Below are 12,166 nucleotides of genomic sequence, written 5' to 3'. Positions count from 1 at the left end.
GGCTCTACGGCTGCCCCCTGCTGCAGGTGGGCCGGGGCGCGCAGGGCTCGTCTCCTGCCAAGGAGGGCGGTGCCGCTGCCAAGGAGCCGCCCGTCTGCCCCAACGTCCTGCGCGCGGAGGCCCTCCTGGAGTCCGCCGACACGCTGTACGTCATCCACCCCTACGTGCAGTTCTGCTTGCACGACGTCGTCACCTTCAGCCCCGCCAAGCTCGCCAACAGCCATGCCAAGGTCCTCTTCCTCCTCTTCCACGTGCTGCAGGCCATGAAGGCCTGTCACCAGGCGGGGCTGGCCTGCGGCCCCTTCTCCCTGCGCGACGTGGCCGTGGACGAGAAGCTGTGCAGCCGCCTGAGGGTCCGCCTCGGCGGGTACGAGAGGCCGCTGGACACGGAGGGGCCCTCGAGAGCTGGTGAAGAGCAGGGAGCTGAGAAGGGCAGGCCCGTGCCACGTCTGGGGCAGGCGGCCAGGTGCGTGGCCTGCCAGCGGGAGCTCAGGGACCTGGTGCTGGACTGGGTGCACGGGCGCGTTAGCAATTTCCACTACCTTATGCAGCTGAACCGCCTGGCTGGGCGCCGGCTGGGGGACCCCAACTACCATCCTGTCCTGCCCTGGGTGGTGGACTTCACCAGCCGCAACGGCAAGTTCAGGGACCTCAGGAAGTCCAAGTTCCGCCTCAACAAGGGCGATAAGCAGCTGGACTTCACCTACGAGATGACCAAACAGGCATTTGTGGCGGGCGGGCTGAGCGGGGAGCAGCTCCACGTGCCCCACCACATCTCTGACGTGCTCTCGGACATCACCTACTACGTGTACACTGCCCGCAGGACGCCCAAGGCCGTGCTGTGCTGCCACGTGCGGTCCCAGTGGGAGCCCAACGAGTACCCGGCCAGCATGGAGCGCATGCAGAGCTGGACCCCTGACGAGTGCATCCCCGAGTTCTTCACAGACCCCACCATCTTCAAGTCCATCCATCCCGACATGCCTGACCTGGACGTGCCAGCCTGGTGCGGCTCCTGCGAGGAGTTTGTGGACGTGCACCGCGCGCTGCTGGAGAGTCGGGAGGTCTCCCAGGACCTCCACCACTGGATCGACCTCACGTTCGGCTACAAGCTGCAGGGGAAGGATGCCATCAAGGAGAAGAACGTTTGCCTGCACCTGGTGGACAACCACACGCACCTGACCACCTACGGGGTGGTGCAGCTCTTCGACCAGCCACACCCCCGGCGCATGGTGGGACCTGTCTATACGCCTGCCATTGCGCCGGTCATTGCTCGGCCTCTTGTCCAGAACATCGGAGAGGCGCCGGCCCCGGAGGATGCCCAGGCCCAGGCAGCCGAGGGGCCGGATGGGCTGGTCATGGAGGCCGTCCCCAGTGAGACCAGCTGGTCCGGAGACAAGGCTGTCAGCACCGAGGACGACTTGGAGCAGGGCACCGAGGCTCTGGATTCCATTCCTGCCGCGGGCAGAGCGGCTGACCAGTCCTGCCCTGGCACCCCTTCAGCTCACCCCGCCAGCCTCCCCGCCGTGGCTGCAGAGGGCAAAGCTCCCAGCACCCGGCCGACTCGAAGGAGCAAGCCCGGCGGCACGGACCAGACTGACAGGGACGAGATGAAGATTGCGCTTCCGGAAGGGTTCAGTCCTCTGCAGGCCCTGGAGGAGCTGGAGAAACTGGACAACTTCCTGGTCAGAGGCCTGAACAGCGAGATAGAGCTCACGGAGCAGCTGGAGGTGGAGCTGCCCTTGGGCCTCTCAGACCTGTTCCAGAGAGACATGCAGGCACTGGGGGTCCTGGTTGCTGAGCTGGTGTTTGCCCCAAGGATTCGCGCCTTGAAGCCAGATGCGTCGCTGCTGGAGCGGTTCCTGATGGTCCGCAGCCTCTGCCGGTACTATCCAAAGGAAGTCCCGGCGCCACTCCAGCACATGCTGGGTGTCTTGCTGCAGCTGAGTGTGCCTGTGGGGAGGCTGCTGAAGAGCCCAGTGGCCAGGAGCAGGGTCCAGCTGTTTGAATACGAGCCTGTGTCCCAAGGCCTCCCGCCGCCCTGCCCCTTGCAGCTCCTTAGCCCCTTCAGCTCAATCATTCCCTTCCCGCCCTACTTCCCTGCTCTGCACAGGTTCATTTTCACCTACCAGTCCAGGAAGGTGGAGGATGAGGGCCAGGGCCGCGAGCTTGTCTTCCAGCTGTGGCAGCAGCTGGAAGAGATACTCTGTGAAATCACTCCCGAGGGCCTGGAGATCCTGCTGCCCTTCATCCTGTCTCTGATGTCTGAGGAGAACGCGGCAGTCTACACTGCGTGGTATCTCTTCGAGCCCATTGCCAAAGCTTTGGGCCCAAAGAATACAAATAAGTATCTGCTCAAGCCCTTGATCGGTGCGTACGAGAACCCCTGCTACCTCCACGGCCGCTTCTACCTGTACACGGACTGCTTCGTGGCCCAGCTAATCGTGCGCTTGGGGCTGCAGTCCTTCCTCTCCAACCTGCTGCCCCACATCCTGCAGATTCTCGTGGGCATTGAGAGCTCCCAGGAGGAAAGCAAGGCCCTGCTGGGAGCCGCAGAGGATGAAGAGAGTGGAGGGGGCAGCCCAGTGTCTTGTGCTTTTGGGGAGGAGATCAAAATGGACGTAGATCATGGCTCTGTAACACTCGACCTCCTGGATTACACGTCGGGTGTCAGCTTCCATGACCAGGCCTACCTGCCTGAGGGTGAGGACTTCCAGAGTGGCCTCTACGTGGGCGAGTCGCTGCAGCCCCAGGAGCAGGAGCTGCTCAGCCTCGGGCGGCTGAGCGACAAGAGCAGCGCCAGTGAGGTGTCGCTGGGAGAGGACCGGCCTGCTGACGGGGACTCCCAGAAGGATAAGAGCAGCCTGAAGTCCATGGACAGCAGCCAAGACCTGAAGCAGAGCGAAGACGAGGAGGACGAGGACGAGGACGAGGACGAGGAGCAGCAGCAGGAGGAGGAAGAAGAGCACGATGATGCCACGGTGGTTGCTGAGCTGAGCCTGCCTGAAGACACTGGCAGCTCTGTGGATGCTGCCCTGGCTGATGACCACAGTGAGCCAGGGGAGGAGCAGGAGCCGGAGCCAGAGCAGGAGCTGCAGGATCATTTGGAAGACAAAGAGCAGACAATCCTCCTGGGTAAGGGCCCCCTGGTGAGGGGGTGAGAGGGGAAACGGGTGCCATCCCAGGGCTGCGGGATCCAGCCCCAGGGGCACCTGGAGTCTGGGGCAGGTGACTGGGGCGTGTCTGGCCCTGGACAGACTAGTCTTTCAGAAAGTGGTGGTAGGCGGTGCCCGTGTGGTACTGCTGGGCTGGGCAGTGGGTGGAAGGAGCTGGGCTGTAGCTCTGGAGTTAGTGGGTGGGCAGCTCTGGAGGGGTTCTCCATCAGACTGCGCCCTGGGGCCCTGGCTGCCTTGCGTTTGAGCGATAGCTAATCTCTCTGTCCCACGCTGTGCGCTTGCAATTGTGCGTTTGCTTGCAGACACGGCCTGTAAGATGGTGCGGTGGCTCTCGGCCAGGCTGGGCCCTACGGTGACATCGCGGTACATTGCCAGGAACCTGCTCCGCCTGCTCACGTCCTGCTATATCGGTACGGCCCACCCCTCCTGGGCAGCGGCTGGAGGGCCTTGTCTCCGGGTTGCCTGCTGTGGATGCTGCCCTGCACCAGAAGGGTGTGGGTGCCTGCCTGGCATGCACGACTGGGCAGAACAGGCCACGGGCTGGAGCATCGGGGGCAAAGCAGTGGCTTGACTCGCTGGCCCTTTCTCTTCCCCCTGGCAGGTCCAGCCAGACAGCAGTTTGCATCGAACACTGATGAAAACGGTCCCCTGAACGGAGGGAACATCTACCAGAAGCGGCCAGTGCTGGGGGACCAGGTGTCCAAGCCGGTCCTGGCCTGCCTCATGTGCGTGGCGCACCTGTATGGAGAGCCCGTCCTCACCTACCAGTACCTGCCCTATATCAGTTACCTGGTCAGTGGGGCTTGCTTCACCTCCTGCCTTCCAGGGTGGGGGAGAGGAAGAGCACTAGTGCTGCAAGCGTGTGGGAGGCCAGTCTGCTGCACACTCGCTTGTCTTGTGCCTCCTGTGCAAAACCCTCTGCTCTTGTGGGCACGCGCCTCGGCTGATTTTGACCCTGGGCCAGGGTGGCTGAGCAGTGCCACTGTGCTGCTCGGTGGCTGGGGGTTGGCAGAGAGAGCACTTTCCTGACATCAGAGGAAACACTCCCACTCCCAGGAGCCAGCATTTGCTTTCTTTTGGTCCTCGGGACCACTCTGCCGAGGAGCCTTTAGTTATCCCAGGGCTGATGCTTTGGAGCTCTGTGCTGTGTACGGGGAACAGGCCAAGGAGGGGCTGGAGGAGTCTGCCTTTCATCTGCATACCAACCAGTGGCAAGACTTCTGGGCTCTGCTGTTTGCCATCTGTGCAGGTGGCGCACACGGCCGAACCAGAATTGCAGTCTGACATGTTTGGCAGGGGGAAGAGGACGAGAATCCTTTTCCATATTTCCCCCCTACTGGTTAGCAATGTTTGTTTCCTGGGTGTCATTTCTGGCTACGTGAAGAGTGCTGGTAATGATTTTGCTAGCCTTGTTTTCATATCCTTCGGAAAGTTTGAGGTAGCAAAGACGGTCGTTCCTGATGAACTGCAGTGACGCTGATGCCGTTTGTGGGGGAAAGGAGTAACAAAGCGTGATTTCAGCCACGTCTTTGTGGACAGCTTTCAACCGCTGAAGTGGCTGGTGGCTTGCACAGGGGCATCTTAGAGCTTTCTGCTGTCCCTGCCCTGTGACTATTCTGCACTGGAGGGATTTTCAGCTTCTGCACCCAGCTGAGGATGGGTGACTGCAGCTTCTAGCTATGAAAGCTGATGACTGTTCAGCCTTAGCTTAGGGGGAGGCTTTTTTATAACTCCAAATAGTGCATCGGGGTGGGGGGACAGAACAGTTGGCCCCATTGTTGCAGAGCAGTTTTCGGCAACTTGGTGTCAAAGTGATGAAACTTTGAAGCTGCAGATGGAATAAACACTCTGGCCACCCGTGCAGGTGCTTGGCCTCAAGAGGGTTGGGTTTTTTTTGTGTTGGTTTGAGGTTTTTTTGAGGGATAACAAAGATGTGTGCAGTACCTTGAATGAACCTGGAAGAGGAGAAGGATGCACAGAAATATCTTGCCTGAGTAGAAGCAGTAGCTGAGAAGTGTTCAGCTTTCAGCACAAACTCCGGGGTTTTGGCAGCAGTTTCTCGCGGCTGGGAGTGTAAATGAATAGGGTTGCTCTACAGAGGGCATGTCCTGCCTCTACAGCGAGCACAGATAATGCCTTCAGCATTGCTGCAGCCAGTGTGGAGGATGCCCAGGCTGCAGTTACTGTCCTCTTGCTCTGAGGTCTGTAGGCACGTGGTTACTTGCATTCCCAGCCTCACCTCCGCAGTTCTGGCCACGGGCTGTCCTTCCAGCTCCTTAGCAGCTGCAGAGGTCCCTTGGAATGGGCCACGAGCTGGAGCTGGATCCTGACATGACTTGTGGACGTGGCTGTCTGAAGTCAGTTCCTGGGATATTCCAGCTGCCAAGGTCTCCAGGTCCTTTCTTGCTCTCTGCAAGGGAAGAAGCAGGAGGCATAAACCTGGCTGTCCCAGGCACAGGTTTGGTGGGTGCAGGGGCAGCTCCCGGGGGCACCCCCTGTGCAATGAAGGGGAAACAGAGAGCACTCTGGGGCCCTCAGTTCCTTTCTGCTGTTGCAGGTTGCCCCCAGCAGCGGGTCCGGTGCTAGCCGACTGAACAGCCGGAAGGAGGCTGGGCTCCTGGCAGCCATGACCCTGACCCAGAAGATCATTGTGTGCCTTTCGGACACCACCCTGATGGACATCCTCCCTAAGATCAGCCAGGAGGTGCTGCTGCCCGTGCTGGGCTTCCTTACCTCCCCTGCCATTGGGTAAGTGCAGGAAGCCTCTGCTCCCAGGGCCAGGCCTGGCTCCAACAAAGACATGGGCGACTTAAGACACGGCCACTTGCTGGTGGATCTCCGAACAGAGGGGTGTGGGGCTGTCCCACCCCAATCCACATGCTCCCCGGGGTCTGCGTCTGCTGTGTACAAGGCTCCTCCTCCACTGCCCTTTGACGCTGCCTCCTGCAGCGTCAGAAGCACCGAGTGGGCGAGAGGCGGTGACCCGGGGCAGGGTGATGACTGGTGTCCTCCACAGGTTCCCCAGCGGGGCCCAGGCCCGCGTTGTCCTGTGCGTCAAGACCATCAGCCTCATTGCCCTGATCTGCTTACGGATTGGGCAGGAGATGGTGCAGCAGCACCTCAGTGACACGGTAGGAACCTTCTTTGGGGCCTTCTCGCTGCTTCAGGAGCTTCCAGATCAGGTGAGTGACTTCCTCAGCCTTTGCATGGGGGGCAGTGAGTGGGAGCGCCCGATCTCCCTGAATATCCTCTGGCTTTCTCTCGTCCAGGGCGTGATGCTGGAGTCGCCGAGCCGCGGTGAGAACCCCAGCCTGGAGACATCCCCCTCTGACGGGGGACTGCTGCCTCTGGACCCGGCTGTGCTGGCAGAGCTGCAGACAGTCTTCAACCCCGAGATGGCCTACACCACATACATCCCCTTCTCCTGTCTGCTTGGTATGGTGCCACTGCTCTGTGTAGCAACGACTTTGTGCCGGGGCTCCTTGCCTGGCATGCTGCATGCCTGCCTGCTCTGGGGCCTGTGCACCCCAGCTGCAGGCAAGGCTCGCTGATGGGAGCAACCCCTTGGGTGCCGTGGGTCTCCCTGTATGTGCAGGGGAAGGGAAGCCATCCTTGCCTCTTGTGCTGGGCCCCTGGCCATGGCTGGTTGTCTGGCCAGAACCCTGGATCCTGCGTGGGCCTTGTGCTGGCCCCAGGTCTGCTCCTGTGGGAGAGGGCATGAGGCTGGAGAAGAGATTCCTTAGCTTGGGGTCCTGACCTGTGTTTTCCAGGGGATGTCATCCAGACGATCGTTCCCAACCATGTGCTGATAGAGCGGCTGGCTGGCCTCTACCTGGAGAGCATGAACCCAAAGAGCCTGCACCTGGCCAGCCAGGAGCCGGCAGTGAACACAGTCTGTGCAGATGCAGATACTCGAGGCCTTGACCCCTTCTCTGGCCACCCAGAAGACAGTCACTCGGGCACCTTTGGGAGTGTGCTGGTGGGGAACCGTATCCAGGTCCCCGTGGAGCCACAGCACGATGGCGCTGGCTCGATGGGCGTTTGCACCCGGGTGGGCGGCTTCACTCCCAGCTCGGCCAGCGAGGAGAACGCCCTGAAGCAGGACCTGCCACGTGGCGCCCACATGCTGTGTGGGAACTGGCTGGCCTACTGGCAGTACGAGATCGGGGTGAGTCAGCACGACTCCCGCTTCCACTTCCACCAGATCAAGCTGCAGAGCTTCTCGGGCCATCTGGGGGCCATCAAGTGTGTGGCCCCGCTGGGCACTGAGGACTTCTTCCTGAGTGGCAGCAAGGACAAGACAGTCCGCTTGTGGCCCCTCTACAACTGTGGGGACGGCACTAGTGAGGTTGAGCCGCGGCTCACGTATACGCAGCACAAAAAGTCGGTCTTCTACGTGGGCCAGCTGGAGGCCGCGCAGCAGGTGGTGAGCTGTGACGGCACCGTCCACATCTGGGACCAGTTCACGGGTAAGGGGTTGGGTTGGGTGGGGTGGGGTGGGAGGGAGGAGAAGGCTGAGCCATGGCAGCAAGCTGGGGCACGCTGGTCAGCTGCGTGGAGGGGAGCGAGCCCGGGGCCTTCCTCGGGAAGTCTTACTCCATCTCTGGAGGAGGAGGTGGTTGATGCCTCTTACCAGGCATCCTGGGGAAGTAGCAGGCTACACAGCCACTACTGAAGGCAGGAAACTAGACTGCGAGGGTCCCACATCATGGGTCCAAGCCTGTTCCCTTGCAGCCTGTGCTGGGAATGGGTGGGGGCTTCCTTTCCTCTCTCCCTCTCTTGCTGGCCCCAGGGTGAGCCTCGGGGAAGGCCTGGAGTTTCGCTCAGATGCTCTGGGGCACCCATGGGCTCCATGCTGCGCTACCGGCCTGGGCAGGTTGTGAAGTCTGCCCTGCTGCGGGGAGGGGGGTCCAGCACCTCCCACCACTCATGGCCTCTTGTCCTGCCCGAAGGCAAGCTCGTCCGGACCTTCGATGCACTGGACAGCAAGGTCCCCATCACAGCCATGACTACTATGCCGCCCCCGCACAACAGCATCTCCGTGGCCAGCGCAGACTCTGTGCTGCGCTTCGTCGACCACAGGAAGCCAGGGATACAGGTAGCGGGCGCTCTCCTACGTACGCGGGGGCTGCTGTTGTTGCTGCCTCAGGCCGTACGTGCTGGGGTTTGCCTGAGATGGGGCTGCTGAGCCCAGGGGCCCTGTCCCTACCGTGTCCCAGCTACCGGGTGATGATCTGTGCTCGTGGCTCTGTCTCCGCAGCACGAGTTCCGCCTGGCCAGCGGGGCGAGCACCGGGCTCATCCGCTGCCTGGCCGTCAGCCCCAGTGGCCGCAGCGTTGTGGCTGGCTTCTCATCCGGGTTTATCGTGTTGCTGGACACCAGGACGGGGCTCATCCTGCGGGGGTGGCCTGCCCACGAGGGAGACATCCTGCAGATAAAGGTGAGAGGCTGGGGCTGGGCAGGGGCCGGGCTGCCCGTGTCCCAGGGTTTGCAGGATGTGTACGGCAGCAGTACGGGCGCACCATAGTGGCTCAGGCTGGAGCTTGTGGCCTCTCTGCTGGAGCAGGGAGGAGGGGGTCGGTACACCTGGCAGTCTCCTCCTCTCTCCACCCTTGCGGTTCCTATCCCTGGTGGATGGTTCTCCAGGGGCTGCTCCTGCCTCCTTCCCCAGCTGGACCCATAGGGCTGGGGTTGCCAGGGGCTCTTGCCTCTGCTCCAGCTGGGCCATGTGCTGCCTGGAAGCCATGTGTGACCTAGGGAAGGCAGGGGGCTTCCCCTCCTCCCCAGCCCAGGGCCTCGTTCTAATGAGTAACTCTTGTCCATATTTACCCACCCTGGGGCAGCAGGCTGGGGGTGGTGTCCTTGACCTAGCATGGGTTAAGCAAAGTTTGGCTGCGTGGGCTGTTTAACCTCTCGCTAGCTCTGCTAGCTGGAGTGCAGAAGCCGCAGCTCTCTGCTGTCTTGGGCGCTGGGCGTCCCACAGCCAGGATGGGGCCCCCCCACCCCTGCACCCTGGGTGGGAGGGATAATTCGGGCACGTGGTGTCTCCCAAGGGGCAGCTCAGTGCTTGCCCCGCTGTCAGGGGCTGGGGTGCTCTGAGGAAGGGATAAGCCAGGATGTCTTCAGGTCTCCTGGAGAGGGGAGGCAAAGCCCTGGTGCCCCGGGCCCCAAGTGAGCAGGCCGCGCCATGGGAGGATGCCAACTGCTGGAGTGACCCGTGACCCTGCTGTGCTTGGCTTGGGAACATCTGAGGACAGGTGGCTCGGTGCTGGTGAGGCTGGTACCATCCTAAGTGCCTGTGCTGGGAGAAAAGGGGACAGTACAAAGGGCCCATGGCAGATGCAGCTGGCAGGCTGCCTGAGGGAGCCACTGCTGGGCTTGTTGGCAGGGTCAGCTTCTGCTGACCAGTGCCAGTTCTCTCGGGCTAGGGCTGCAATTTGTGCAGAAGCCTTGCTCACTGCCTCTTTTCTCATCCTCTCCCACAGGCTGCGGAGGGCAACATGCTCATCAGCTCCTCCTCTGACCACTCCCTGATTGTCTGGAAGGAGCTGGAGCAGAAGCCTCTGCACCACTACAAGTCGGCCTCCGACCCCGTGCACGCGTTCGACCTCTACGGCAGCGAGGTGGTGACCGGCACCGTGGCCAACAAGATCGGTGTTTACTCCATGTTGGAGCCCTTGGCCCTGCCAGTCAGCACCACCAAGCTGAGCTCCGAGAACTTCCGCGGCACCCTCACCAGCCTGGCCGTGCTGCCCACCAAATGCCACCTGCTCCTGGGCTCTGATAACGGCGTGATACGTCTCCTGGCATAGCGACCGCCGCGGGCTGCCTACCCGGCGCCCTGTCAGGAGCCTGCACCCAGTCCTGCTAGCTCCAGCAGTAGAAGCGAAGGGGCAGTGTGTGCTCCTGGGGACTGGGCGAGAAGCCGTGCTTACGAGATGCAGGGAAAGGCTCTTGTTCACGAGTGCTCGGCAGATTGCTCCAACCCCTGCCTGCGTCCAGAAAAGCCATAATGGAGAAACCTCCGCTACTGCTGGGAGAACTGCTGGGCACTGTAGGTCAGTGCCCCTGTAGAGGCCTGGAGCCTTCCACACCGCATGTGCCTGACTCCCTGGGGACTGAGCTGCTCTCTAGACCAAGTGGACCGGGGCATTCTCTCTCCTCCCTTTAGGAGGGGGTGAGAGGCAGCCCTTGGTAAGAGAAGTGCACTGCCCCTGCACACTCGAGCTCAGGGTCCCTGGACACCTGCCCAGGGATGGTGCGAGCTGGGCCTGGGAACCACCACCACCTCCCTCTGGGGTGTGCAGGGCAGCAAATTGCAAGCCTAGTGCCTGGAAGGCTGAGGGCTCAGAGGCACAGCTGGGTACTCGATTTGCTTTATACTCCGCTGCAGTTCTGTTCACTTCCCCCCACCCCTTCCCCACTCCCCTGGGACCCTTCCTGACACCCACTGAGGCTTCTCACTTCCTAGGAAGAGGAGGGTATTGGAGCCAGCTGTTCACCTGAGTCTCAAACCCGACACTGCCCTGCTCTGTCTGGAAATGCACCTGCGGAGGGGGCTGCCCTGGGAAGTGGGGCAGTCCCCTCTGTCAAGGGAAGCCAGAAGGGAGACCTGTGTGTAGGGATTCAGGCCCGGGCTCTAGGCATTGCCTCCTGGGGTAGAGCAGGTGTGGACACCTTGCTGCTGCTGGCTCCTTTCATGCACTGTTGGGATCTGGGTGCCCCGGGGCCTGACGGGGGTTTGCTGTGGAACAAAGTGGTGCAGGCAGCTTCTGCTGAGGGAGGTGGAGATTAATCACTGTCCTGGGAGTCCAAGTACCCCTGCTTGTCAGGTCTCCCTCCCTGTCCTCACAGGGTTAGCACCAGGATAGTGTGGACCCAGCCTGCCCTGTGCCTCTGCTACCCTCCCCAGAGCTCTGTCTCCTGCCCCCACTTCTCTGGGACAGGGGCTGGAGCAGGCCCTCCAGGCAACAGTGCTTATGCCCAAGGAAGGGGTAGAAAACCCCCTAGGGCCACTAGCAAGGGTAGCTGCCTGCCCAGCCCCACAGCTTGGTTCAGCTGCAGCCCTTTGAGCTGGTCAAGCCCCTGCTGAGGGGCTGGCTGTGGGGCTGAAAGGCCTGTGTCCCTGGTAGGGGTAACTAGCAGCAGCTGGGTACCTGCAGCTGCTGTGGGGGCATGTGGGTGCTGCCTGCAAGCCCCTGAGCTGCCTGCTGTTGGGAAGCCCCAAACCCTCACTGTGCTGTGCTTGCAGGGAAGGGGAGGTAGTGCTGGGTCCCTTGCTGTCCTTCCACTTTGGAGGGAGCTCTCAGTCCCTTGTTGTCTATTAACCATTTGCAATAGATGTAAATATTTATTCTAATAAACCCTTTGAAAGAGAGACAGAGGAGCTTTTCTGTGGGCTGGGGCAAGAGGCCAGCTGCAGGGTGGGGTGTGAGCTGTGCAGCATGCCAGGCTGGGTGCTCTGGGTGCCTTTAGAGCCCATACTTTCAGGCCGCCTGCAGAAAGAGTCTGCCCAGCGCAGAGGTGGGGCTCCCGGCCCTGACCTGGGGTTTGCACCTACACCCAGGTATGCATGGGCTAGCCCTGCTTTCCTTTCCCTGGCAGGCAGCTGCCCCACACTGTGCTGAGGGTTAAGTGCTTCCTGTACAGAAAACCCAGCCTCCTCTGAGCCACTTAGGCTGAGCACTGTAACCACAGGCTGAAGCCTCTCTACTTCCTGCTTGAATGTGCTGCAACAGCCACCTGGGTCATTGCCATGAGACAGGGGCCAGAGTCCTATCTGACCTGCAGCAAGAGTAGGAGCAAGCTGGACACCCATTGGAGAAAGCTGGACTTCCCTGCAGAGTCCTAAGCAGGGGGGAGAGACTGTGATGCCACACAATGCTGGCCTGTGCCTCTGCTGCTGGAGGCCAGGCACCAGGGGCTGAGCTGCCAGCCTGGGCACAGACCCCTTGGAGAGGGCAGCTCTCACTTAGAAGCAAGAGACTCAACTG

The 12,166-nt window shown here is 61.3% G+C and overlaps 2 protein-coding genes across 2 annotated transcripts in view; both read left to right on the top strand.

The window, feature by feature from the left end:
• Positions 1-3,179, top strand: part of LOC109293181 (WD repeat-containing protein 81-like) — an 8,262-nt gene extending 5,083 nt beyond the window's left edge. Inside the window, exon 2 of the mRNA XM_019510988.1 lies at positions 27-3,179. Within this exon, the coding sequence (XP_019366533.1) occupies positions 27-3,158 (3,132 nt within the window). The 3' untranslated portion in view covers positions 3,159-3,179. The remainder of the gene's footprint in view (positions 1-26) is intronic.
• A 288-nt stretch (positions 3,180-3,467) lies between these two features.
• Positions 3,468-11,550, top strand: LOC109293398 (WD repeat-containing protein 81-like). The gene is made up of 9 exons (XM_019511291.1): positions 3,468-3,583; positions 3,775-3,965; positions 5,731-5,921; positions 6,190-6,355; positions 6,443-6,608; positions 6,944-7,642; positions 8,126-8,271; positions 8,434-8,613; positions 9,659-11,550. The coding sequence occupies exons 1-9, from the start codon at positions 3,490-3,492 to the stop codon at positions 9,983-9,985; spliced, it is 2,160 nt and encodes a 719-aa protein (XP_019366836.1). The 5' UTR covers positions 3,468-3,489; the 3' UTR covers positions 9,986-11,550.
• The last annotated feature ends 616 nt before the right edge of the window (positions 11,551-12,166 follow it).

The sequence above is a fragment of the Gavialis gangeticus genome, unplaced genomic scaffold (assembly GCF_001723915.1).
Source record: "Gavialis gangeticus isolate Ggan-Ray unplaced genomic scaffold, GavGan_comp1, whole genome shotgun sequence".
In the NCBI taxonomy this organism is placed as follows: domain Eukaryota; kingdom Metazoa; phylum Chordata; order Crocodylia; family Gavialidae; genus Gavialis; species Gavialis gangeticus.
The sequence above is the reverse complement of the archived record's forward strand: the minus strand, read 5'-3'. Positions and strand labels throughout refer to the sequence as shown.